A 27488-nucleotide genomic window follows, 5' to 3' on the forward strand; every position below is an offset into this window, starting at 1 on the left:
TACTGCAAAGTAATTTATGTTGCCATGGCAATTCAGGTGTTCCTTTTTGTATCACATAACGCTCGCACTTAACATTTGAACTTGGATATGTAAGCAGTCAAATTTATTATTTTACCTGCACCTGCAAAATCTGTCTAGTGATGTATTACTGCAGTACAAAGCATGAAAACAGCCTTAGTCTTTACTAATGCTGATCAACAGAATGTTTTAATAACTAGATATTTTAGTCCATCCACATCCTTCAGCAAACATCCGTCTCTTATTTGGATTTTTGTTTGTTTGTGGCTTATGTTTGAAGGTTGATGTTTGATACAACCATTCTTGTAAATTTCTTCGTCTTATTTTGTTCCCACACAAAGGCTGATTAATAATTAACGAAAACCCTGAGCAGAACATGTCACAACTAGAAGATCCATGTTGGGAAAACCTACTGCCATGAGGGAAAACAGCACTTGCAGTTGTGACAGTGGTGGAGCAGTGGAGAAGAAACTTTCATATTTACTGCACAGTTATTGTAGTTTGCATTTGACTGATACGTCTTTATACTAACATGTTTACAGCAGAACAGAAAAACAACTTGATTCGGGCATTTTCTGTTGATTTAACTTTATATACATTACATCAAGCACACATATTACACAGGATCAAGTTAGAGAATCCAACATTTAAAAAGACAAAGGGATGATAAGATGAGTCATGACTGGAAAGGAGCGTGGGTAGATGGTTCCTCATGTTCACTCCATGTGTAATTGTTGAGGTTTTTCAGAGTGTAGGTTGCAACTGTGTCTAACAGCCAACCACGGGTCACGACTGTGGCTTTTCTGGAAAGACCTACGGAGCAGAAAGCATTAAAGTACTTCAGAATTTCACATATGGACAAATAAATATTGTAGCACGAGTGCAGGTTGGTCTAGCTCAGGGGTCGGCAACCCGCGGCTCCAGAGCCGCATGCAGCTCTTTAGCGCCGCCCTAGTGGCTCCTGGAGCTTTTTCAAAAATGTTTGATCTTTTTTTTTTCCTTTTTTTCTCTTTTTATTTCTTTTTTTCCTTTTTTTCCTTCTCTTTTTCCTTTTTTTCTTCCTTTATAATTTTTTTCTTCTTTTTTTCCTTTTTTCTCTTTTTATTTTTTTTCTTCTTTTTTTTCTTATTTTCCTTTTTTTCTTTTTCTTCTCTTTGTTTCTTCCTTTTTCCTTTCCTTTTTAATCTCGACATTTCAACTTTTTTCTCGAAATTTTGACTTTTTTCTCGAAATTTCGACTTTTTTCTAGACATTTCGACTTTTTTCTCAAGATTGTACTTCAACATTAATCTCGACATTTCGACATTTTTCTCAACATTTTGACTTTTTTCTTGAAGTGCATAATGAAAAAAACATCTTCCCCCAGTTCTAACTAATATAGATACATGCAGCATGTGTTGCCTTCATTCTTAGGCTGATACAAGACTTAGTCATTTTTTGCGGCTCCAGACATATTTGTTTTTTGTGTTTTTGGTCCAATATGGCTCTTTCAACATTTTGGGTTGCCGACCCCTGCTTTAGCTCTACCGAAGACAAACTTTGGCATGAAGATGAAGATATTGGGTCTTATTATCAGAGAAAAATGCGAGTCCTATTGTGTATTTTTTTAATACCAGTATGACTGCAATTCAAAAGAGATACAAGTGAGATGCCCAGTAACCTGGAGCATGTTATATTTAGATTTCCAGTGACAGGGAATGAAGTTGCTGTAGCTAGCTGCAGAATAGGAAAGGGAAATCTTAATCAAAATTGGAATCGGTAGGCGAGAACTTTACAAGAAAAAAATTGGAATCCACCTACAAAATTGCTGTTGGTGCATCCTGAGAGGAAAGAGCATAAAAGAAGTGGAGACTGGAGGGGCTGCTAAATTACCTGGACAACGACAGGCAGAGGATGCAGGAGGATGCAAAGCCACATTAAATATGCAGTAGTGTAAATTAGGATGTCAAGAGGTGGGAGGAGGTTGATTTTTATCCACTTGCTTCCTTTCCATTTCAAACCGTCAGGTCTCTGTGCGCTATGGCAGATGCTCTCAAAAGCGGCCACGTTGTTTTGACATTTCCCCCCGCTGCAACCTGACATTTTGTCTTGGCCCTCTCTCTGCTCCCTGATTTCCTTCACACTTTCTTCCCTGGCAAGTCACTCTCGTCGCTCTTCTTGGGAACCTGCCTCGGCTTTGCTGCCTGCATCTGCCAGTTCACCATTTGTTTGGCCACCGTCCTCCTGCACCTTTAAAGGGGCACGATTGGATCCACGGAGTGATGCACAAACAGGTGCAAAAACATGCCCGGCAGTGCCAGCGTCCACAGCTGCAAGGAACCTCCACTCACTACAGTGTACATGTATGGTAGGGGTGTAACGATAAACTAATCTCACGATACGGTACGATACACCATATTGAGGTCACGATAACGATAGATATTATAGCAGTATTTTTTTTAACAACCTTGAATGAGGAACATATGACAAAACAATACTGTACGTTTGCCCTATTGTTCCAGTTTGTAATGCTTTATAACTGTTTAAGTTTTAAAGAGAAAGCCAGGCCAACCATTTTCCACAAACTGAACTAAAAGTAAATGTCAGGTTTGCATTATGATCTTCAGTTTCATACAAGTACAAATATTTTGCCACAAACTGAATAGTTTCTCTCATGTATGACTTGACTTTTTTCTTTTCCAGAAATTTAACAACTAAAATTAAATGAATAAATAAAAGTAAATAAATACATACAATTCTACATTACATTAATTTTACGAGACAAAGATTTTGGTCCGCGGGTCAAGGTGTGGTCGGATGCGCGTTACAAGTCAACACAATAGATTAATATTAATCTATTAAACCAATATCGCGATACACTTTGTCACCTCCACGACACGTATTGTGATGTTTTTGTATCGCAAAATTTCGTGGCACGATATATTGTTACACCCCTAATGTATAGGAGGGCTATCCTTGGAAAACCCTGCAGCCATCCACCAATTGACATCATTCGTCAAAAGGAATTTATTACATAAAATACATATTTTTAAGTAAAATTGTCTGCGTAACTTCATATAAAACTTGAAATGTAGTCCTATATAATAATTCACGTTATATATATCCTATATATATATATACATATATTATACTGTACGTTATACACGTATTGATATTTAGTCACTTGCTCAAACGTCCTGTCTCTCAGAGCATATGTCCTGCATCTGTGTGAGCTCTAACCTCTGAATGAACCTTTGCATGAATTATGTAACCTGCTGGTGCTGTCAGTCCAACCATTTGTGTTAGCACTGTGTGTGCAGGTGTATGCATGTGCGACGGATTTATGAAGTCAGTTCAGAGTGGCATTTTGTGGTCTGATATGAAGGAGGAAGGAAAATAAAAAATTCATTTTCAGATCAGACTCACTTCTGTATGTGGAAGACGACGACTCTGACTGAGGCTGCACGATGATGAGCTGACGGGATTTCTACGCGACACAAGAGAAAACAAAATCAACATGTATTATAGATACAGAAGGTTTAAAAGTAACTGGTCAGTGTATCACCAGTATTGGATAAAGACCTTTTTTTATATTCAGGGATGAGCAGAATAGTTAAACAAGAATATTAAAAAAGACCTTGTTGATGAGTTCCCTGACTAAACAGCTCATTATTCACCTGAAAATCTACAAACACTTGATAATCTAATTTCAAAAGGTTCACTACGAGGGTTTTTCAAGTGTTATCAACAAACTTTTTTCTTTGTACCTGTTTGCTGTCGAGGAGAAGTGGATCTTTAATAACAGCTGCTCCACAGAGCTCCACCATCCACTCCATTTCATCTACGATTAAAAGGAAGGAAAAAAAGATCAGCAATTACAACTATCTTCTTTAATCATCTTAACCCAAAAGGGACACAATGAGCTCCTTTGATGAAAGTCACAGAAACTGGTCGAGTTTCCGCTAAATACCATTCATTCAAAACTAAATACCATTCAATCAAAACACATTTAATCTACTTAAGAAAAATGAGCTCAAATAAATGTGCTTTAAGGGGCTGTGAAGCTGCATTATGACCTGCTGATAAGCTTGTCGCGTCCCATAGAAGAAGTTGAGCAGTTAAATAATGAATGAAACCCTGTTGGGCTGATGAACACAGACTCCATCCCCACGTTTGTGCCATGTATAAGAAAGTCTTTAAAGTACACAGGCAAGCAGATGTCAGCCCATTAGCAAAGCTCCATCGATCGGGCAGTCAGCGGGAGGATGCTGCAGGGAACCTTTCACATCCCCAGGAAGAAGGAAACCAAAGAATGCTGCCTTGTGAGGATTCAAGCAACGTGTACACCTGAGACTTACACCATGTCCTTCCAGCCATGTCGGAAGGATAGAGAAGAAATAGGAAAAAGATTCCTCATAAAAAGGACGCATTCTTTAAGCTTACACATTCAAACAAACTTTAAATCCTCTACAATAAAGTTCAAAAAACAAGACTCTGACTGTTTTTCTTTTCCACACCTGAATGCTCATTTTTCATTTATTTTCAGAAATGATATCTAGGCAGCCAACTGGCGCCATGGCAACCGCCGCGCAACGTGACAAACAACACACCGGAAACATCTAGCACAACTCCTTAGTCTGTATTCAATCCACCCACTCGCTGGAATCGCTTGTCATTGTTCACCGGTGCTGAAATGACAGAGGTTAAAAGCTGCACGCTTTTCAAGTTGTTCTTGGTGTCAATCAAATGCTACATGAGTTACTTCAGCTGTCGTCCTTTTATTGTTATTTTTTTCCCTTCGAGTAGGGCGGGTGATCATCAGAGTCCTGCAGGACAGAGATATTAATGAGTCTAAATGTGGCTGTGTTGCATCTATAAAAACAGACCGGTGCACACACGCAGCAGCACAAATGCTATGAAACAACACCTTAAAAGGGGACGTATTATGAAAAACAGGTTGTTTTCTTGCTTTAACATATATAAATTGGTCTCCCCTCAGCCTGCCAACTCAGAGAAGGAGGAAACAACCAAATTCTGCAGTGTCTGTACAGCCGCCCGGATGAGCCGTCCAGTGTCCCGTGGCTTGTACGAGCCAATAAGATTCTGCGCCCGTTGTTACGTAACGACAGGAGCGATGCGTGAAACCACGCCCACAACTAACTCCGCCGGCCGGAGCTTCTGCCATTTTTTCGTAGCGGTGTATCACGTCATTCAGGCAGCCAATCAGCAGAGTCCTCATTATCATAGCCCCGCCCACTCAGAATCCTGCATAGATAGTGACTACGTTTACATGCAGTCAAAATTCGGGTTATTGCTAATATTCCGGTTACTGAAACATTGGGAATATTCCATTTACATGGCAATTAATTATTCAGGATATCTGGATCAAACCAGCGACGCACGGAGAACGTGATGACGCAATTCCCATCATTTCCGTTTCTTCTTCCTGTATCCAAATTCAAAACAAATGCTGCTTCGCGCAACTTTTCGCTCACCTTCTTGTAAATCTTCTATCCCGGTACTTTCTACCGTCTACAAATGCAGAAATGTTCATATCCTTCATTACATTTATGAAGTGATTAGTCTCCTCCTGGTCTTGGTTTCTCCCTGTTTATAAGAACTTCCTGGACTCAAAACACCAGGATTCCTTGTGAACAGAGCATGTGCAGAAAACAAATTCCTGTTCCATTTGATGGGGATATTCCGTTAGGCGTTTACATGACCCAATATTCGGGTTTTAAAAGGAGTAACCCAGGGGTCATATTGGGGTTTTTAAAAACCTGAATATGAGCAAATTCGGGTTATTCAAAGGGGTTATTGGTGTTTACATGGCTGTGCAAATTCGGGTTATTGCCAATATTCGGGTTTTAAAAGGGTTATTGATGCTGGAAACACAGTCAATGAGGTTAGAGAATGGGAAGATAAAGACATGGCTCAGAGGCTGAATTTCTAATTTATTTAGCAAAAACAATCAAAATCTTGTTTTTAAGACATTCAAGGCCTGTTTAAAATAGGTATTAGATGCCATAATAGGTCCCCTTTAAGTTCTAATTGGGCCTTTTCTTTTTATTGACTCTATATCAAGCAAATGTTTTCAAAAGGTTTGGTTTTGTGTTTAGCCATCACATGTTTGGGTGTGGTAACGTTTGTTTCATTCAAGATTGAGCAATAGCTACTTTTCTTTCCTGGGAAAAGTAAGAAGTCAAACGATTTTGGACTGTTGAAAGCTGTAAAAGGCTGCTCTTTAATTACTCAAGGTTTATTAGTGACAAATAGTTTTGTGAACCTGTTGCAGTGTGTCCGTTGGCCTTTACTGCAAGCACTGTATAACAGAAAAATATGATATAAAGCTTTTTCTTTTTTAAATAAACATAAGAGTCAACCCTGACGGCAGCCTTTTCACCAGGCTTGTTGAATATTGGACCAGAAAGACGATTTGATGGTTTCACATTTCACTTCTGTTTAGGTGGATGCACTTCTGCAGCAGAAGTTCTGCTGAGTGAAAATGTTGAAATAGATGCCAGGGCTTTCATGTCTGTGCATTAACAATGACAATGCAGGAGGGAGTCGGAGGTCTTCGCTCAGCAAAGAGCCTGTACTAACATTTCTCATTTGTTGCAATCATTTGCTACAAGTTTATTATTATTCTGCTGGAATCACTGAGTTCCTAAAGTCACTGCATAATTTAAATATCACTTTACACTGAATGTGAATATGAATATTTCCCAAACGGTCTCTATAAAAACTGTGATATTCAGAAATATCAATACTGATAGCATCAACCAATCTAGTTTTGCCCAAAAGACTACAGTACATTAAATACTCTGAATAAAGTATCTTGACTGAATACTGAACTGGTTCACTTTTATTGATCTGAATTAATAAGAACAAAAATCCAAAGCAGAGAAGACGACTTAAATCTGCAGAAGAGGCGTCTTAACGGCTTCATGTTGCCATTTCAATGTACCTGTAGTCATGTCCGTGAACGGTCCATGGAAGCAGATTTTGTAGCCTCTCATGAGCAGCTGAAGACAGAAAGAAGATTTAGAGTGAGAAATACAAATATTGACTGTGACATGTTTGCAATACTACAACCGACATACACAGAGGAACATTTATTCTGTGAAATTAACCTTCATGTTCTGCAGAAGTGCGTGAGAGCATCCACTACTCTCTGACTAACTTCAACAACTGTTATTCTGAACTCTTCACCTGAGTGAAGGGAATCACTGGGGGGGTTTGAAACTATTCTGGGTAAACCCTTCTGCTTACAGCTGAAACTCCTCACCGCCAGTTTATAACGAAGCCTCTTGACCTAAGTCGCTTTTTTTTTTGGCTCCAGTAAAACTAAAAGTTTAGGAATGAGTCAAACTTAAGCCCGGAAGATAAGAGCAGCATGCACTTCTTCATGGACCTGCTGTTTTACGGCATTCAGGTTCAAAAATTGATTTCTTTTCCTCGTATACAGTGTGTGGCTGGATGGAGGTGTTTGAAAGAAGGATATAGAAAGATAATTTCTCAATAGGCCTGTGTTGTAAAGATCGATTCTCCGATTTTAAATCAATTCTCATATTAATTCCTAAAAATCGAATCATATGTCTAAAGATCGATTTAAAAAATTGTTTTTTTTTTTTTTTCATCATTACATTACAACTTTTGGTATTTTTTTGTTTATGCCCAAAAAAGGAATGTTTTGTTGGACACGAGAATAACTGGTGCCATGTTTTTCCCTTTAAATATGTTTAAAGGTATGAAAACATTAAAGTTTTCAGTTATAATTGCATAAATTGTCTATATTTCTTTGCTTTATATACTGTCTTGGGGTTTGCATAAATTTGCATAAATGTTAAAAACCAAATGCTCATAAATGGGGAAAAAATAAAACCGATTTCATCCGTCTCTGTTTCCTCCCTGGATCTGTTTGATAATTCTGACCCACAATGTTTCTGAAAGCAGTTCTATCAGCATTCTGGGAGCTGATTGGTCCTTACAGCATCATTAGCTGCCAATACTTGCTGTTTAATCTCAATATAATACTAGTAGTAATATGTTGCAGAACTACAGTCATATCATTCATGCAACAGCTCAAAAAACAGTTTTAATAACACTAACCCAAATCAATATCGGATCGGATCGTGATAATCGATTCTTGACATTTGAATCGATTCCCAGCCCTATTTCATACGTCATTATAATTTCTGTACATCCATAATGATCACTGACCAGAGGTGCCTGATGACACAGAAAATGTTTTCTATTACAGATTTATAATTTTAAACATTAGCTGATGTCCTTCAGGGGGATTAAATTGTGATAACACACACTGCCCGCGCACAAACTCAAAGTTCCTTTGATTTCCTGAACATCTGCATTCTGGTGACGGACCTGCCCGCCACGACATTTCATCTGTTAATCTGTCACAGGTGACGGAAGGTGAATATGAACAGCAACATCAGTCTGGCTGCATCAAAGGGCCGACGCTTCGTTCAAGCCACTTAAATAAGCCTGAAATTACCTGGATAATTCAATTAGCCACGGTTCTCAGAGGCATTTATACAGCCAACATGGCATCTTACCATTTCTAATTTACCCCCTCAGTGGCAACGAAGTCGACCCCGCTGGCCTTACACCAAGAGGAAAATTACAATCAGCTTTTCACAGCAGGTAGGTGCGTGTGTGCCGAGAGGTTGGTGCAAAAAGAAGAAATAAGTTCAAGGGTCAGTTGCGTTCACAAATAAAAGTCGATTACCGCAGAAGTTAATGTGTTGTTTAGCTTGTGTAAACCGCTGCTGTATCAATGAGTTCTTTAGTAAAGACGACATGTTTAAGGCATTAAGGTCGGGCTTAGCGGCCGACTGCCTCTTCAACACGTCGATAATGTACAGGATTAGTGAGGGCCAATGATCTGATGGGATGAACTCAAGTGGAAAATAATATCAGTCTTCATGATGAAGACATTAGTGGCCCAAAGGGTGAAAGAAATGGAGAGCAAAGAGCTTTGATATATTGACGTGGTGAGATGGAGAGGGAGGGGAGGAGAGAGAGGTGCCTCATCCGTAGAAACAGATCTGTTTTTTTGGCTGACAGCGCTGCTAGAATTTGCAGTTAAATTACTTCTTAATAGGAGCAGTCTTCAGGTCCAGTGATCAGAGATGAATACAGTGAGTAGGAGATTTGAGACGGGTGATGGGAATACCGTCGCCCTTGTTAGCAAAATGACAATGCAACCCTATTTATTAAACATCCATCCCCCTCATCTTCTCATCGCAGCACTGACGTTGATGAGTTGCATGTCATCCTATTGACTCAATGATCCATTCTTTTATTTAAACTTTGTATGAATTATCAATGGTCTTAACTGTTGCTCTGAAGACAAGTCAGTAACTTAACTGGACGATGATAAGCAGTGTCTTTGGTGCTAAATCTGCAGACAAAGCCCTTTTCTCTCTGCTTTGTACTGGAGCTATTATATCATTTGAACAAGACATCATTAAGACTCAATTTTATACTATATTGTAGCCTATAAATTCTTGAGTGTCTAACAATCACAGTCATAATGTCGAGGAGCGACGGGTTGTCACACAAGTTATAAAGCTAGAGGTCACGGACGCGTTGTTGCCTGAAATCTTGTCATATTCCTTGGATGGAAACTGAAGCTGACAGCGAACTACTCCGACTTCCCCGTGGGTTCATTTATATTGTACCGATCAGACATCATGTTTGTACTATCTTTAGCCATTTCCACAGTTATAACAAGTATTTAGCATTAATAATTATCACAAACCCACTGACTGCAACTGCATGACAAGAACACACACCAGAATGTACTGTATTATAATGACTAATGGCATTTTAAATGGTTGTATGTGGAATAACTCTTCACTGGACCGCATGGTTCAGTTGCTGTTTTTTAGTGGGTTTTTGTTTTGTTTTTGGTTTTTCCGGCTTAGAAATGCAACAATTTCTCTCATTCTCTGTGATGCAGGTAGAATAACACAACAGTCTTTATTTTTTGTCTTTATCTTTGTTTTGGGAGCAATTTGAGAGAAAAACAAATTACCTCCTGAACACAAAAGGGGATTGGGTTAGTTTGCCACCAGGACCAGCGTAATGTGGTCTTAGTGCCTGTTGTTCCTGTTTTTTCCAATCCCCATTTCCTGTCTCTCAACTGTTCGTGTCTAATGAGAGCACACTCGGAAAGGTCGATAAATACTTTGAACTTTATGTTTCGAACAAAAGCTGAATTTAATTTGAGTAAAAAGGCAGGAGCTTGTATAATCAGAGTAAAGTTCTGGTATTTTTAAAGGGTAGGTTTATGTGAATGTTTCAGGGCAGTTTGTGTTTCTCTGGCCAAGTGTTACCAGATATCTCTGCTGCTTACTACTAGGGGTGTAACGATACACTAATCTCACGATACGGTACGATACACGATATTGAGGTCACGATACGATATTATAGCAGTATTTTTTTAACAACCTTGAATGAGGAACATATGACTGGAAAAAATGGTCTTTTATTTGAAAGACACAAAATACAAAACAATACTGTGCATTTGCCCTATTGTTACAGTTTGTAATGCTTTATAACTGTTTAGGTTTTAAAGAGAAAGCCTGGCCAAACATTTTCCACAAACTGAACTAAAAGTAAATGTCAGGTTTGCATTATGCATCTTCAGTTTCATACAAGTACAAATATTTAGCCACAAACTGAATAGTTCCTCTCATGCATGATTTTACTTTTTTCTTTTCCAGAAATGTAACAACTAAAATTAAATAAATAAATAAAAGTAAATAAATACGTACAATTTTACATCATAAAACAGATTGATTCATGCTCACCTTATAAGTGTAAAAGGAGATTTATTTTTGTTAAGGTTATTTTGGTAATTCAGGGGCCATTATTTTATAAATATATTCTTTATATTCTGATGTAAATCAGGGACTATAATTACACTAGTCAGTTTATCTGTAGTGATTAGTCTGTTTTAGATTGGGCGGAGTGATACAGCACTAGGTGCTGTGTTGATGTTCTAAAATCCTACACTGTTGAGGGACATTAAAGTACACTGGAACTCAGCAGAAGTTGTCCCCGTGTTTATCCTACTCACGACCCCAAAAAGGTTTAATTTAATAAGGTAAGGCTTAACTCTACACCAGCCTTACATGAGTAAAAGTTCAGAGCTCAAAACCCTGCAAGAGTCCCATGATCGGGACCGCAAAAAGGTACTAGTTTCTTCTGAGCGGAGTCAGATTTTGGTCCGCGGGTCGAGGCACGGTCAGATGCGCGTTACTAGTCAACACAATATATTAATATTAATAACCCAATATCGCGGTTGTCACCTCCACGACACGTATTGTGATGTTTTTGTGTCGCGAAATTTCGTGGCACGATATATTGTTACACCCCTAGTTACTACCTCAATGAAACCTCAGGAAGTTCTTCACTTACACTTCGTGGCCCGTGTAGCACTGCAAACAATATTTACTTACCTTATGATGCAATAGCCACAAGTGTCAAACTAACACACACTGTTACGAGCTCAACCACTCGATTAGCAGTTCTGTTATTCAAACATGACTTGTTTCTACACCACACCTCACCTGCTGCACATGCCCAGAGAGACATGGACTTCCTTCTGTCTAGTTTGAACTGTAGCATGACTAAATGAGCATGCAACTCCATCGTGATTTATTTCTCTTCTATTGGTTTAAATCAGTGACTGAAACGACCCTGAACACCCACATCAACATGACTGTAACTTTGTCCAGCTTTGAACAACTGAGGCTATTTCCCAGCAGGTTCCCGATTCATATTGATCAAGTACGACTATAGACTTGTTTAACTTATTGTGTGGGGTTACTTTGCTAACCCAATCAGACGTGTTTCCGGCAGTCACGCGCCACGGCAACAGAGACAATCAGAACTGAGCCACTTCTACAGGGGGCGGAGCTGACCCGTCTGGGGAAAGATGAATAGGTTGCACTGATTTGGTTGAAGTTCAGGTGGCCAATCTGCAGATGCAATCACTGCTTACATGAGAATAAAGTGCTGTTGAGAAAATAACTATCATGTAGCTCCTAATATGGTTGCTCTTTCAAAACGTATTTATCGATTAATCATTTGTGGACCTCTTAAAATGACAGCTTGAAAAATGGGTACATGACAGTTTGATACAATTACCAACCTTTGAAGGTGAAGAAAAGCACAATGTGTGTCATTTAAGTCAGAGGCAGCGCTTCACAGCAGCCTTCGGCTTAAAAGGCTGGTCTAAAACCTGGTGTGTGCTTTTATTTTTAGTTGCTTTGTTAACAAACTGAGTGCCACACAGATCACAGTCGTGGCATGAACTGCACGACCGCTGCTTGCCATCTAGAGTTTTAAGGTCTTGACTGTTTTCATGCACAAGGTAAGTGGTGATCTACAAAAATAAAAAGCTGAAAAATGTGTTCTAAATTCAGCTTACTGGTTGAGACAGGGATTATCTCTTAATGTCACAGTTTTTACTGCTCATTTTTACAATTTTATCAACAATGGATTACAAAATACACTTAAATAATGACTGTTAACAAAGGAAAAGGCTATGTAAAATAACTGAGCAGCAGCTGCACTGCAGCAGTGCCACCACAGGAAGGTGTGTGTCATGGAAACACGGAAGCAGCAGTGACATAGCAGTCGGCCAATGCAAATGGGGGGCAGCTGGTGTGAAGCCAACCAAAGCCTTTTTTACTGGCTTTAATAAGGCAGCACTACTTTGGAAAAAAGCTCTGATATTTTGTGCCAGTTGGAACTTAAAAGCATTAAAATCGGATGTCTGGTCATAGTGTCATTTCCTTGGGAGCAAAGAAGTATAATTCCTCCATCCACAGGGCCTCCTCTGGTCCTCCGGACCCCTGTGCAGGCCGTACCGGGGAGGCCGAGGAGTGTGCTCTCCCCTGTAATTGGATCCCGCCCTCCAGTCCTCCTTAAAAAGCAGACAAGATCCCACTCCAACTCTATGTCACCATGGAAACCTCCAGAGTGGAACAAGGTCCAGCTCCTCTCAGGGAGATTGGTTCCTGAACCCACACGCAGGGTCAGGGGACACTGTGCACCTTGATTTGACATCTGCATGTAAGCCTGATCTAAAATAAACTGAACTGGTTATTTATTTCTTAAAAGAATACATTTGGAAAGGATCCCTGAAATCTTTCCAGAACAACTGGGACCCCCTGTTAGTCCTTATAAGAAAACTTACTATCATTCCTGATGCTGACGAGGTCTCCTAGTTATAGTCTTCTGGAGAACAGGTGACCCTTCCTCTCCTTTCTTCATAACCTTTCTTACCATCTTGCTATACTAATTTCTCCTTCTTGTCTAAGCCGATATTTTTTCTTTTCCCTTTTTTTTTCTCTTGTTGTCCTGAGGGTTTTTTTTTTTTTTAATTATTATTATTTAACCATTTTACTTATTCACTTTTTCCCCTTTATTAACCTATGATTTTATTTCTATTAACTTAGTCATTTTATTATTTGTGGCTCAACATACCTAGGGGCGAGGGTGGGGGGAGTGGGTAAAAGTTCACTATAAAAATGGAGAAAAAAAATAATGTAAACAGGATTCGATGTGAATCGAAATGTATATAGTAATGTTCTACTCACTTTGTTGCTCTTGTTATCGTTTTTATCATTGTCCTATTACAATAAACACATTTATAAAAAAAAAAAAAAAAAAAAAAGAATACATTTGCAGCTTAAACTGAGCCTGCAAGGTTGGGAGAAATTCAACAATTCCTTTTTCATTGACATAAATGTTCTAGTGTTAGGAATCCAACATTTAAAAGAGTGAACATGTATTCATCAAGTGAAATTAAAGTACTCACATTACTGTCTTCAGTGGTACGAGCTCTTGAGGGGCCCTGGTGGTTGGACCCATTGACCACATCACCCTTCACTTCAAATGGACTCTGATGTTCAACACACAAAATAACTCAAACATGAATGTCCATTACGGCAAGCAGAAGGCTTTCATGTGGATCTTATCATTTAAATTACCGTATTTTCTGGACTATAAACCGCTACTTTTTTCATAGGTTTTCAACCATGCGGCTTATACAAAGGTACTATATATACTATATACTATTCTGTGGATTTTTCTTCCACCGCTCGGGGCGCTCTAACCGGAATTAGAATCAAAACTAAGACAAAATAAATGCAAAGAAGAATACGCTACTTCTTCTTTAGCAGATAGAAGCAGATTTCAAACAGATAAATAGATAAATAAATACCGGTTATTTTCTTTTGGTTCTGTCCCGTTTTAATCAGCAAAGTTGCTGCCGTGTTAAAAGACACTGTTAGGAAAGGATCTATTTAGGTACAAACATGTACATCATTTACAGTTCAAAATCCTTCTGTACATGTAGTAAATGTCTAATGTAACAACATAAATATCTGCGGCTTGTATATCTTTTTTTTTTTTAAATAGAGCGGATGCGGCTTGTATGCAGGTGCGGCTTATAGTCCAGAAAATATGGTAGTACATTTTCGGTTTGATACAAGAAATGAATGTAAATGAAAACATCTTTAATAGTCATTCTACTTCTGCTCATTTTTTTAAAGACTGCATTGAACATTTTTATATTTGACAGGACATTTTTTCTACACACATTGTATGATACATATAAATATTTATCAATTAAATGGCAACATTAAACAAATTCGGGGAGAAACAGATTACACCGGCACCTCAAAAAACAGGTTCCAGGATTGCCGGAGCAAATGGGCGACAAATAATTTATGGGGTATCACAGCAAAGCCCATGGAGATTCATCATACAGCCTTAATTCAACATTGAGACGTACAGAGATGAGACTGGAAATTTCTAGTACACACAAATTCAAACAGCACACGGGCGAACGTACCTCATTTAAGAGTTTCTTTTGTTTGAAGCACTCAGAAATCCCTGTAGTGAGAAAATGAGAGCTCAAACATACGTACTCTATTTTAGAGCCACTAACATTATTCTGATGGCTATGTCATTATGCAATCCTCTTTTTATTGCTACCCTACGGCTCCACATCACACTGCTTTGTATTTCAGGTAATTGTTTAGAAACTCCTCACTGATGGAGCTTGGCAACATGGTACGGTCACACTTACACTGGAGACTCAGCACCCACTTCCGGCCTGCTATTCCAAGGAAGTATTTCAGTGTGCGCTCACAAACCAGCTGCTCATCTAGCGGGAAAAAAACAAACAAAAAAACTATTAAAAGTAGTTATAGTAGATAACAAAAGGATTTAGCATTGCTTCTGATAAGTTAACTAAGTAAATCTTGAAGTTTGCAAAAATGGGGGCGTGTCTGGAGGAAACAAGTCAGAAAATAACTCTCCATGAGAGTGACTGCGTTTACATGCAGTCAATAAACCTTTTAAAACCCGAATATTGGCAATAACCCGGTTTTGCACGGCCATGTAAACACCAATAACCCCTTTGAATAACCTGAATTTGCTCATATTCCGGTTTTTAAAAACCCCAATATGAGCCCTGGGTTACTCCTTTTAAAACCTGAATATTGGGTCATGTAAACGCCAAACGGAATATCTCCATCAAACGGAACAGGAATTTGTTTTCTGCGCATGCTCTGTTCACAAGGAATCCTGGTGTTTTGAGTCCAGGAAGTTCTTATAAACACGGAGAAACCAAGACCAGGAGGAGACTAATCACTTCATAAATGTAATGAAGGATATGAACATTTCTGCATTTGTAGACGGTAGAAAGTACGGGATAGAAGATTTACAAGAAGGTGAGCGAAAAGTTGCGCGAAGCAGCATTTGTTTTGAATTTGGATACAGGAAGAAGAAGCGGAAATGACGGGAATTGCGTCATCACGTTCTCCGCGCGTCGCTGGTTTGATCCAGATATCCAGAATGATTAATTACCATGTAAACAGGGATAACCCTGTTTGCTCACGCATGTAAACGGAATATTCTGAATGTTTCAGTAACCGGAATATTAGCAATAACCTGAATTTTGACTGCATGTAAACGTAGTTAGTGTTAACCCTTTAATACCTGATGATTATTTGATAGGTACATTTCTGACACCTCTGCACCACCCTCAGAATCAAGACAGTAAAAAATAACGTTAAAAAAAAAAAGACAAATTCAGGGAGCAGGGGTAATTTTAATATATGATAAACACATTTTCTGTGTAATATTTCCTGTGTCAGGCATCAAGGGGTTAAAGAATGCGCATCTACTGTAAAATTGTAGAAATATATCACAAAAAATGAAAAGAAGTTGGCAAGATTTAACATAAAACAGTGATACTGTGTGCAATGATAAATATCACTGTAAATGTATAAGAGTTACTATTTTGTTTTGGGTTTATTTTTTTGCATTTTTCACATCATCCAAACTTATTCTGGTTTGGGGTTGCAGCTCAACTATAGAGGGCTGGTTGATTATGATCATTATATTATCTGTTACAAACGTATACAGGTAATTTAAAACCAGTGAGTCAGGCTTGCCGCACTTCTTGCTGATAATAACCAGTTATCTTTTCTGTTTCAGACCTCTAAAATATGATCTTATCAAACAATGAGTCACATCTCATTACCCGTGGGAATAAAAAGACAAAAAACCTGGTTCTCAACAGCAAGAGTCAAGTGTCTGTCAATTCATAGTCTTCAAAAGAAATACATTCTAAATGGTTCAAAAATGAAAAAGAAAAACTACACAACTGGTTCTAATGAGAGGCCTCCTGCTCCTTCCCAACAGTTAATCATAAAGATCAAGAGGCCTACCAGTTTTTGGTTACCCAGGAAACAAGTGCCATTAAAAACGGTTTCTCAGTTAATATAATACTTTGGAGAAAGCAAGCTTTGAAATGAAAAATAATCTATGAGAGAGGGTAATTAGCAACCAGCGGGAAAAAAAAATGGAGGGGCGAGAGTGTGTGTATAAAAGAGAGGGCTTATCTTTAGGAAACACACATAAATGTATGTAGACATAAAAATGACTCCACAAAATGCAAATGTTCTTAGTCAAGCAATCCTTTAAAAGCAGGAAATGGAAACAACAAAAGTGAAACTTTAATTGCTCTGCTGTATTAAACCAACTTTTAACGCGCAATTAAACTTCAAAGCATCAGTTCAGCACTTCAAACAAACACGACAATTTAATGAACAGCTACTTTCATGCGGGCGTACGTACCGGTGCGCATTATGATGTGAGTCACCTCCGGTGTCACACGGGAAACCACACGGCCACCAACTCTCTTGGCAAACTTTTTCACCATCATCTGTCGACAGCAACATCTGATCAGTTCATTTTTTTCCAAAAGAGATCATCAATAAAACAGCCGTTGATGACTGAACATGTGAGCGGGCACCTGTTCGTTGGGACCGAGTCCAGACGACACAAGCACGAGCTTAACTTTAGGAATGTCAACCGGAGGACTGTTGTTTTCTTTGTCTTCTTGCTCGCTTGAAGGGGAAGTGCACTTCTTTGGTGTTTTGGCTACTGACGTGGTATCAGGTGTCTTAGGGGCTCCAGCGCTTGTTGCAGCCAGTCCTGTATTTCTGCAGAGCTCCACGGCTGTAAAAAAAAAAAAAAAAAAAAAAAAAAAGTAAAAGATCATAACCGAACAATATGTGACCGTCATTTCTCTTGCAAGCCAACCAAATCTTAATTACCCAATTTTCTGCACTGTAAGACGCACCTAAGAGCCTTCAATTTTTTCAAAAGCTGACCATGCGCCTTATAATCCGGTGCGCCTTATATATGGATCAATATTGAGCCGTAACAGGTCTTGCAACCACAGACATATATACCGGTACGTAGACGCCTCATGACATGCTGGAACGTAATCCAGCATGGCCGCCATATTGGATGGGTCTCCTCACTCCAGGCTAAATGAACTACACTGGAGTTACAGAGTGCCAGTACACGCAAGAAGCTGCAAAACAGTTCTTTTTCAAGGGTATACTACACTCTCACACTGAAACAAAAAACTGCAGCAGGAAGCGATCAAAAATCATGTGAAAGAGGAGGCATGGGCTCTAAAACTAACATGTATTTAGGACGAAATGACAAATCATCTGATCTTAGAATGATTTAAACAGATAACATTGTGCCATTCTTTGATTTAATTAAAAAATAAGGCAAAATTAAGTAGCGTTTGTAAAGTAAATATATCCTTATTTCTTCCATAGGAATTAAAAGGACAAGGAGCAGTGATGTTAATAGTCAAATGCTTTTTTTTATTAACTGGTCATCTGCAACTTCTAGAAAAGGAAACGTTTTTGCATAAACCACAAAGTCCTCTATCTGTGAAACAAACTGTCTAGACACAAATGTGACGAGCATCTGTCCGAAGCCTGAAACTGGGCGATAGTTGTGTCTGGCAAGAAAACATTGAAATCTCTAAGAAAAAAAACAGAAAAGGGACAAATGTGTTACAATGACCCAGTCAAAGTCCAGACCTCGAGCTGATTGGACAACTGTGAGGGGACCTGAACAGAGCCGGGTATAAACAAATGCCTACAAAACCCAAATGTACTGAGGTTACATTGACAAGAAGACCGGAGGAAAAGAGAGACTGTTAAAGTCATAAATAAAACAATTACTTTCTGTTCTCTCAGTAAGAAGCGTTTCAAGAGTGATCAACAGTGTAGTGTGTCATTGGTGCTTGTTCATGTGAGGTTGAATTTATCTCCTGTTGAGGACCAGGTGATTTGTGAACCACAGAATTTCTTTTTCACATGAAAAAGCATTCTATGATGAAATTAATAAATACATTTGTTTATTAGCTTGCATGCTAATAACCTTTTGTTCCAGCACTACATTCAATTCAAGTTTATTTATATAGCGTCTATTACAACAGAAGTTGTCTCCAGGCGCTTTCCAGAGACCCAGAACACGACCCACTATACCATAAACATAAACACATCAATAATCTTACCCATATCTGTAATGCCATCATGACATATCGAAGTGCCGTCAGTCACAACTTTGTCGTCGCGTGGATCTGCATTTGGTTTTCGTCCTGCATCTTTTCTGTTAAGAAAAAAAAATGAAAGGGAATGAAAATCTTCTATAGCAGGGGTTTTCAATTCCGGTCCTCAGGCCTCCCTGCCCTGCATGTTTTAGATGTTGCCTTGCATCAACACACCTGATTCTAATTAATGGTCCTCATTAGCTTGTCATCAAGGTCTGTACATCTCTGTTGATGACACAGCTCCTCGTATCACGGTGTGCTGAAAGCAGGGTGGCATCTCAAACATGCAGGACAGGGGGGCCTGAGGACTGGAATTGAAAACCCCTGTTCTATAGTTTAATAGAAGAAGCCTTCGATCTAAAATGAAATGAGAGATAATAATTGTCCCAGTCCTTCTTCAAATATGTCTCTCAAAGGAGAGAAAAGATGTTTACTGGCTGAGTTATTGTTACCCAAACATGCAACACTGCTTCAGCACCATTAAGATCACTGAAGGACTCTTCTTCTTTGTTTTGTGAAATTTCAAGGATGCTCCTGCGTATCGCCGACATTCTCAAAGTACCAAGAATCCAAACAGACGTTTGAATGAAATTGGTCATTGTGAATCTTTGGCAAATTGTGGCCTTTAACAACATTTTTAAACAAGTACCACACTTTGACACTGCTTTAGTCTAATTAAATAGAAGACAGAGATGGGCTGTAATTAAACTATTTCAAGAAACCATACTTCCATTTGAAAATTGAACCTCACATTAATAAAAAAATCTTAGAAAATGTACAACATAATTAAAAAAAAACATTACAATGTTTATTTTCCTGAAAAACATACGTCTAAACAGAAATATCAGTGGCAGCCACAACATTATGTCCTCCCAAGACGGAGCTGCACATGCGTCTAAAATCATCAGCTGCTTCAAATGTCTGAAAATAACTCATCTCCGGTAGCCTACACACGGAAACAGGACTGCTGTTATGTCGTGAATTGCACCTGAAGTGTGTAATCTGGCCAAATTCTGACACTTTTACTGACTCGCCGAGAGCTGAAAGCACTCGTCCTTTATTTTATACTCTCTTCTTTTTACTTCCTCCACATTCAAAGTGTCTGTTACTCACCACCTCTTTACTTACAATGGTGCTTTGCTCTCAGACGTGATGGACAATAGACATGTGATCAATCACAGCTGCAAAAGCGTGAAATATTATAAATGACTCAGCTACCGTCCTTAAAATCAGGTGTGTACTGGATATGCTGAATCATGCTCAGAGAGATCTGACTCATCATTCGCAGGTAGTTGATTCAAATGATGCAAGCTTTTAGTAATCAAAAGATGACAAGCTATGATGGCTGCTATGAAATAAGATTCTTGAAGTTAATTTCTTGACTCAAAGACTTCTGTAATATAAAAAATTGGCAGCCTGCCTGCATTTCACTTGTACTAAACATGATTGAACCTCAGTCCACACTATTATCATCCCTCCCCCCCAATTCCCTCACTGCACTCCTGCAATATATCGCTTTTAATTATAGCTTACACAACTAAGCTTCTTCTCAACATCTTTGATATAATTCTCACCTGCAGGAGTCACTAGGGCCGTGTGAATGGAGAGGTTGGAGGAAAGCAGTGATGCAGAAGAGATAAATGACAGCGGAAGTTTTCATCAAACTGCTCTAAATGACACAAGATGCTGTCAGTACTTACTTTTTTATGTTATTCTTTTAGTATAATAAAGTTCTAGGTTCATTAGTGAGATTATTCTCCTGCAGTTTTGAGACACATCAACTTCTAAGAAGCCTGGCGAGATGCACACGGATACACGCCGACTTACTGCTTCAATCGCAGGCTGAACGAGTCCAATTACATGCAACTTGCTCCTGTAATTATACTGCTTATCCCAGCTGTATTGAAGTACAAGCCCGTTTAATGTGTGTTAACAACATATACAAACTATGAACACAGAAACAAAAGTATGGAAATTAGTTAATCAACTTTTTTTTCTTTTTACTGATGTGTGGTTTTATTCTTGTGAATGATAATTACTCAGTCCTTTAGTACGTTTTAGTCTCTTTTTTGCCCACTGGTGGATATGAAGCTGGAAAGATTAGCAACACTTTCATATCTTTTAAAGTCCACCTACCAAAAACAAAAAAAGGTGCTCAATTGTTCTTATGAATTGCCTGAAATTATGCGCCACCCCTGTAAGCTGGCATCAGAGCCGCCTGGGAGATTTGCGAGGCCCTGTGCGAAATGGCCGGGGGGGACCCTCGCACGCGCGCAAAATTTTGGGGGTTTTTCGGGTCGGATCGGGTGTCTATATGCGCAATTTTAACTCTCCAATTAGCAAAATACTGGATACCTTCCCCTGCCTCATCATCATCTCTTGCCTCGACGCGGGGCCCCACGGCTGCTGGAGACCCGGTCGGATCGGTGATTTTTGTAACAAATTTATCAAACGAGCCATTCAGAGAGGCATTAAACTCTTCCATTTTCTTTAGTTTGTTTTTTTCTTTTTTCATCCCCTGATTCTGTCTCATTTTCTCGACATTGTGTGACAGTTTGTTCCAACTCTACCGTCTGGATCAGAGCAGCTTGTGTCTGCGCTTGGTCTGACGCAGTTGTATTGAACAACAGACACGCGCATCATTGCACATATATTTATTGATATGCACAGACTAGTACACATTTAGGTCTGTAATGGAACGTGACTGTTGATATTTATAAGGGAAAAAACGAAAAAAAAAAATTTGAAAAAATTTTTTTTTTGAAAAAAAAAACAAAACAAAAAAACGGCCCATAGCGCGAGGCCCCTTGGGGCGCGAGGCCCTGTGCGGTCGCACGGTTCGCACACCCCTTGCGGCGGCCCTGGCTGGCATATATCACAACAAATTACAAACCCAATTCCAAAAAAGTTGGGACACTGTACAAATTGTGAATAAAAATAGAATAAAAATCATGTGGAAGTTTCAAATTTCAATATTGTATTCAGAATACAACATAGATGACATATCAAATGTTCAAACTGAGGAAATGTATAATTTTAAGGTTAAAATATGTTGTTTTTCAATTTCATGGCATCAACACATCTCAAAAAAGTTGGGACAGGTAGCAATAAGAGGCCGGGAAAGTTAAATGTACATATAGGGAACAGCTGGATGACCAATTTGCAACTCATTAGGTCAATTGGCAACATGATTGGGTATAAAAAAAGACTCTCAGTGTGGCAGTGTCTCGCAGAAGTCAAGATGGGCAGAGGATCACCAATTCCCCAAATGCTACGGCAAAAAATAGTGGAGCAATATCAGAAAGGAGTTTCTCAAAGAAACATTGCGAAGAGTTTGAAATTACCATCATCTACAGTGCATAATATCATCCAAAGATTCAGAGAATCTGGAACAATCTCTGTGCGTAAGGGTCAAGGTCGCAAAACAATATTGGCTGCCCGTGATCTTCGGGCCCTTAGACGGCACTGCATCACATACAGGTATGCTACTGTAGTGGAAATCACTAAATGGGCGCAGGAATACTTCCAGAAAGCCTTGTCGGTGAACACAATCCACCGTGCCATTCGCCGTTGCAGACTAAAGCTCTATGGGTCAAAAAAGAAGCCATTTCTAAACAAGATCCAGAAGCGCAGGCGTTTTCTCTGGGCCAAGGCTAATTTAAAATGGACTGCGGCAAAGTGGAAAACTGTTCTGTGGTCAGACGAATCAAGATTTGAAGTTATTTTTGGAAAACTGGGACGCTATGTCATCCGGACTAAAGAGGACAAGAACAACCCAAGTTGTTATCAGCGCTCAGTTCAGAAGCATCTCTGATGGTATGGGGTTGCATGAGTGCGTGTGGCATGGGCAGCTTACACATCTGGAAAGACACCATCAATGCTGAAAGGTATATCCAAGTTCTAGAACAACATATGCTCCCATCCAGACGTCGTCTCTTTCAGGGAAGACCTTGCATTTTCCAACAGGACAATGCCAGACCCCATACTGCATCGATTACAACATCATGGCTGCGTAGAAGAAGGATCCGGGTACTGAAATGGCCAGCCTGCAGTCCAGATCTTTCACCCATAGAAAACATTTGGCGCATCATAAAGAGGAAGATGCAACAAAGGCGACCTAAGACAGTTGAGCAACTAGAAGCCTGTATTACACAAGAATGGGACAACATTCCTGTTTCTAAACTTGAGCAACTTGTCTCCTCAGTCCCCAGGCGTTTGCAGACTGTTATAAAAAGAAGAGGGGATGCCACACGGTGGTAAATATGGGCTTGTCCCAACTTTTTTGAGATGTGTTGATGCCATGAAATTGAAAAACAACATATTTTTCCCTTAAAATTATACTTTTCCTCAGTTTGAACATTTGATATGTCATCTATGTTGTATTCTGAATACAATATTGAAATTTGAAACTTCCACATAATTGCATTCTATTTTTATTCACAATTTGTACAGTGTCCCAACTTTTTTGGAATTGGGTTTGTACATTCGTTGTGGCATTTTAGTTTGTAATTTTGTGGAAAAGTTTTTTTTAACCATGTTGAAGCTGCACTCATGTTAAATTGTGTAATTTTGGGTAAAATCAAGCACTTCTGTAAGCTTTGAACCCATGTGAAACAATTCAGACCCGTGTATTTTACAACTCAGAGCAGACTGAGCTTTGTGCAAAGGGGTCATCAGCGCGGCCTCACATTTTTTACTTTACAACACAAGGGAATGTTAAATTTAAGACACACAATTACAAGCTGAGTGAGTGTGTCAAAGCCAGAAAATTCTAGTGTTCCCAAATCTCAATTTTCCATGAACAGCACAGGTCCGAGTGTTGAAAGCATCACAAACAAAAACCTCTCCTGTACAGGAATGCAAAACAGCAACCACGTAGAACCGGTTTCCACTTCCCGAGAATCATTTCCTTCAATATTATCAGCCTTTATAATCACTTCCTGCAAACAGCAGCTGGCTCGTTTTTAAGCTGCATTTATCAGAAAACTAGTAAATCAGCATTTGTATGATGTAGAAATATTATGTGCTGATGATCATTGCGATTTGTGGAGCTTTTTTCCATGTGATTACATATCACGATCCACAAAGAAAGACAATTCTTTCATCCACTAATATCCAGTAAAAAGGGAAAACGTCTGCGTGTTATGCACCGTACCATTTAAAGTCTACTCTGCCACATTTACTCACCCATCTGAACCTTGGCCTGGATCCTGGTCGCACAGAAGGGCTCCGTCAGCATCTGGGTCGGAGAAAACATTTTTACAATCTCATTTACCCAAGCTTTCTGTCGTTGAACAAGGCAAATCTATGACTCACTAAATGGGAAAAAAGGGAACACTGACAAACAGATTCCTTACAAACAATAGACAAAGACACTGCTTTAAAATTCATTTTGCCCTCTGCTTCGTACTCTATTTGAATTCAAAAGCGAATCTTAACACTCAATAGCTTTAATGTCTTATTCATAATTCCTCTGCAGGCCATTTTCTTGATTCATTGATATGTCCTTTTAATAATTAGAAAATAATGTTTGAACATCACATTAAAATTACAGCCCAAGGGGAAGTTTTCAGCATCCTTAGTTCTAATATATTTAGTTTAATCAAAGACAGCGAATACACTTGATTGAAGGTTGAATAAATTTAAATTTTTGGACATTTCATAAACAAATAAATCAGCCATTTAAAGTGATGACCTTTTCAGTTCAAAAGACAAGATTAAAAACATGCATCTTCCATTTACCCATAGTTTTAGCGCTGTGATGGGTTTCCAGAGAGATTCCTCTGGTGGGACTGTCCTCTTTCTCCTGAAGAACCTCTGACACCAGAGCCATCATCTTCTCCAGCCTCACCAGCTCCTTCTTCATCTCTATCTTTTGCTAAAGAAGGGAGAAACAAGGTAGAGTACAGCTCAGGATTACAAGTGATACTTTATTGCGGTACAGGAAGGGATAAGAGGCAACATTTTCTGCAGAAAACAACAGAAAAATCAGTGTATTTTCAACTGAGGCTTCTTTGAAAACTGAGTCTGAGCTTTGCCTAACTAGACTTAAGCTTTCCTTCTTTTAGTGTCACATGGTAAATAGATCAATTATGTACAAAGACAGAAAAGAGGGGTGTATATCTCAGCTGTAAGAGCAATTCATGGCCCTTTCCAAAGCCCAGGGTGTGAAACTTGAACTCCCCAGTCAAATACAGCCGACAGATAAAAGTGAGAGCGCTGGAAGATGGATGAGGTACAAAACAAAAATCATCTTCCAGGCAGCATTTCCTCTAACGTAAATGAAATGCAATTTAGAAAGCTGCTGAGGGGGAAATTTTTCACTGAGCAAGGTAGTCTGTCATCCAGGGGCTTGACAGTTTGATCTGGAGAAATGTTGTGGCTGCCCTCTGTGGGGCACGCCGCGAAACTGCACGACTGGAGGCACAATGAAACTGGAATTAAGGATTCATGGCAAAAATCCCACTTTGATAAGGATCAAAGGTTGCTCCTGCACTGACTTGCATCATTTTTTGTAGTGACATCATTTAACTACACGTGACACAAATGAAAGTGAGTAAGGGCCAATCCCAATACACCCCCTACTTTCTTCCACTAGCCCTCCCTCACAACCACTACCCCTAAAAAAGAAGAGACAGATTTTAGTGCACTTGAAATCTTCCCAGGGCCCTGTCCCAATACTCCCACTACTCCTACTTTCAGCACCACCACTAAAATCAGGAAGCAGAGAGCTAAAAGCTGTTTTAATTTTAGCTGTAGCGCTGTTAATATGCCACTTTATTAAGTTTTAATATTTTTTCAAGCGTAAAAGTAACCGTTAAGATCCCCAACCTGGGCTCAGTTTATCCAAATAACGCCTGTTAAGAAATTTGATCCGAAGTTTTCGGCGATGAGAAGAGCCGCCGGCTCGGAGCAGCAGCAGCTGGAGTACAGACGTGATCGCGCTGCGCCGTCGTCGTCGTGAAATAAATCATTTAGGAAGATAAATGTTGGATTAATAGATGAAATCTAACAGTTGTAGCTACGCCTGTTAATAAATTTGCTCCGAAAATTTCGGGATTTCTGCCTGCCGGCTCCGGAGCTGATTTATGGTTCCGCGTTAAATCGACGCAGAGCCTACGGTAAAGGGTACGGCGTACGTCGCTGCGTAACCTACGCCGTAGGCTCTGCGTTGGTGTAACGCGGAACCATAAATCAGCCTTTATTCTGGCGAGGTTTGAAAAAGACTTCGCAACAACGGGCAAACGAGGGATTATGTACATTCACTAAGTGAATATTATGAAAGTCAAATATATATATTTCTCGCTAGAAATGTAATCAAAACGCATTTTTATGCAGAAACTAACTCAAAATATTGATTTTATTCACTAAAAAATAAGAAATGTCCGGTCATGTTTTTTTTTTGATTCATAAAAAAAACATTTGATTCCTTTTTTCTAGCCCTAGATCAACTAGTGAGCATCCGAAAATCCTCGATCCGTAGGGACAGATTCATAGCCACTAACCTCGTTTTCTCCACTGCCCCTAGGTGGAAAGAGGAATTGGGACACCACTACCCTCACGGGAACGCGCAAAATTTAGGGGTAGGGCTGAAAACTAGGACTAGGCGGGGATTGGGACAGGGCCTAAGTGTGCAACATTTACCTGCGTTACAAGGACTTCACTTGAGAACTGTGATGATTCCATGGAGATGCCAGCATCAGTTACGGGAACATCACCTGCAGAAAAGAAACAACCATAAGTGCTTTGTGTCTGCAGATTCAAACCGGGAACAATATTATGACAAGTTTAAGCAGGAAGGAACGGCAGAAGAAACGCACTGACGGCTTTCTTGCACTGAAAATCTTTTTTTGTAATTTGGATTCAACTTACATTCTTCTGGCGTGCCAAACAGGTCCACAGAAGCTTGGCTGGAGTCAACACAATCTGGGCTGGGACAGGCGGGGAAATGGCTCAGCGGCTCTGGTGGACCACCCTCACATCTTTCAGGCTCAGCCGCGTCTCCCTCATCCTGATTCTTAACTGCGGAGTGAGAGGATGTTCCGAGGATTTCCTGCAACGTCAGCAGTTCCTCCTTGGATGTGTCACTCTCACATTCGGATGAAGACTCCAGCCTCTGGGCTCTTCTCTTCTTCGACAGGCGGCTCCTGATGGAGGAACGGCCGCTGACCTCTCCGCTCCCATTGCTATTTGTCACTGTTTCATGGGCCGTTTGGGCAGCTGAGGATACCAGGTCATCCGGGGTTAAGGAGGACTCTGCAATTAGGTTATGTTCAGCTGCGCTGGCCGCACAACTCCCTTCAGCTGGGGCTGAATGACCATCTGAAATGCCGTCTCTGATCTCTCTAACTTTGCCAGCATCCGCTGCAGTACCATCAAGCTCTGTTATCTGAAAGCTCTTTGAGGTTTCATTTCGCTCCTCACGCTCAACAGCCGTGAAGCAGAGACCAGAATCAACTATTTGAGGGACAACGGAAAAAGGACAACTTTCTCCGTCACGCTTTGACACTTTATT

General features: G+C 39.6%; 1 protein-coding gene across 1 annotated transcript in view; it reads right to left on the bottom strand.

The window, feature by feature from the left end:
• Positions 1-287: 287 nt before the first annotated feature.
• The window catches only part of LOC133419513 (breast cancer type 1 susceptibility protein-like), a 35336-nt gene continuing 8135 nt past the window's right edge, over positions 288-27488 (bottom strand). The window contains exons 8-22 of the mRNA XM_061708720.1: positions 27347-27488; positions 26846-27307; positions 26618-26691; positions 24716-24851; positions 24161-24212; positions 18938-19032; positions 17366-17571; positions 17188-17275; positions 15131-15208; positions 14894-14934; positions 13856-13939; positions 6965-7022; positions 3765-3838; positions 3424-3484; positions 288-831 (exon numbers count right to left, since the gene is read on the bottom strand). The exon at positions 27347-27488 is cut by the window's right edge and continues 2015 nt beyond it. Of these exons, the coding sequence (XP_061564704.1) occupies positions 695-831; positions 3424-3484; positions 3765-3838; positions 6965-7022; positions 13856-13939; positions 14894-14934; positions 15131-15208; positions 17188-17275; positions 17366-17571; positions 18938-19032; positions 24161-24212; positions 24716-24851; positions 26618-26691; positions 26846-27307; positions 27347-27488 (1788 nt within the window). The 3' untranslated portion in view covers positions 288-694. The remainder of the gene's footprint in view (positions 832-3423; positions 3485-3764; positions 3839-6964; positions 7023-13855; positions 13940-14893; positions 14935-15130; positions 15209-17187; positions 17276-17365; positions 17572-18937; positions 19033-24160; positions 24213-24715; positions 24852-26617; positions 26692-26845; positions 27308-27346) is intronic.

Source organism: Cololabis saira, chromosome 19 (assembly GCF_033807715.1).
Source record: "Cololabis saira isolate AMF1-May2022 chromosome 19, fColSai1.1, whole genome shotgun sequence".
Classification (NCBI taxonomy): Eukaryota; Metazoa; Chordata; class Actinopteri; order Beloniformes; family Belonidae; genus Cololabis; species Cololabis saira.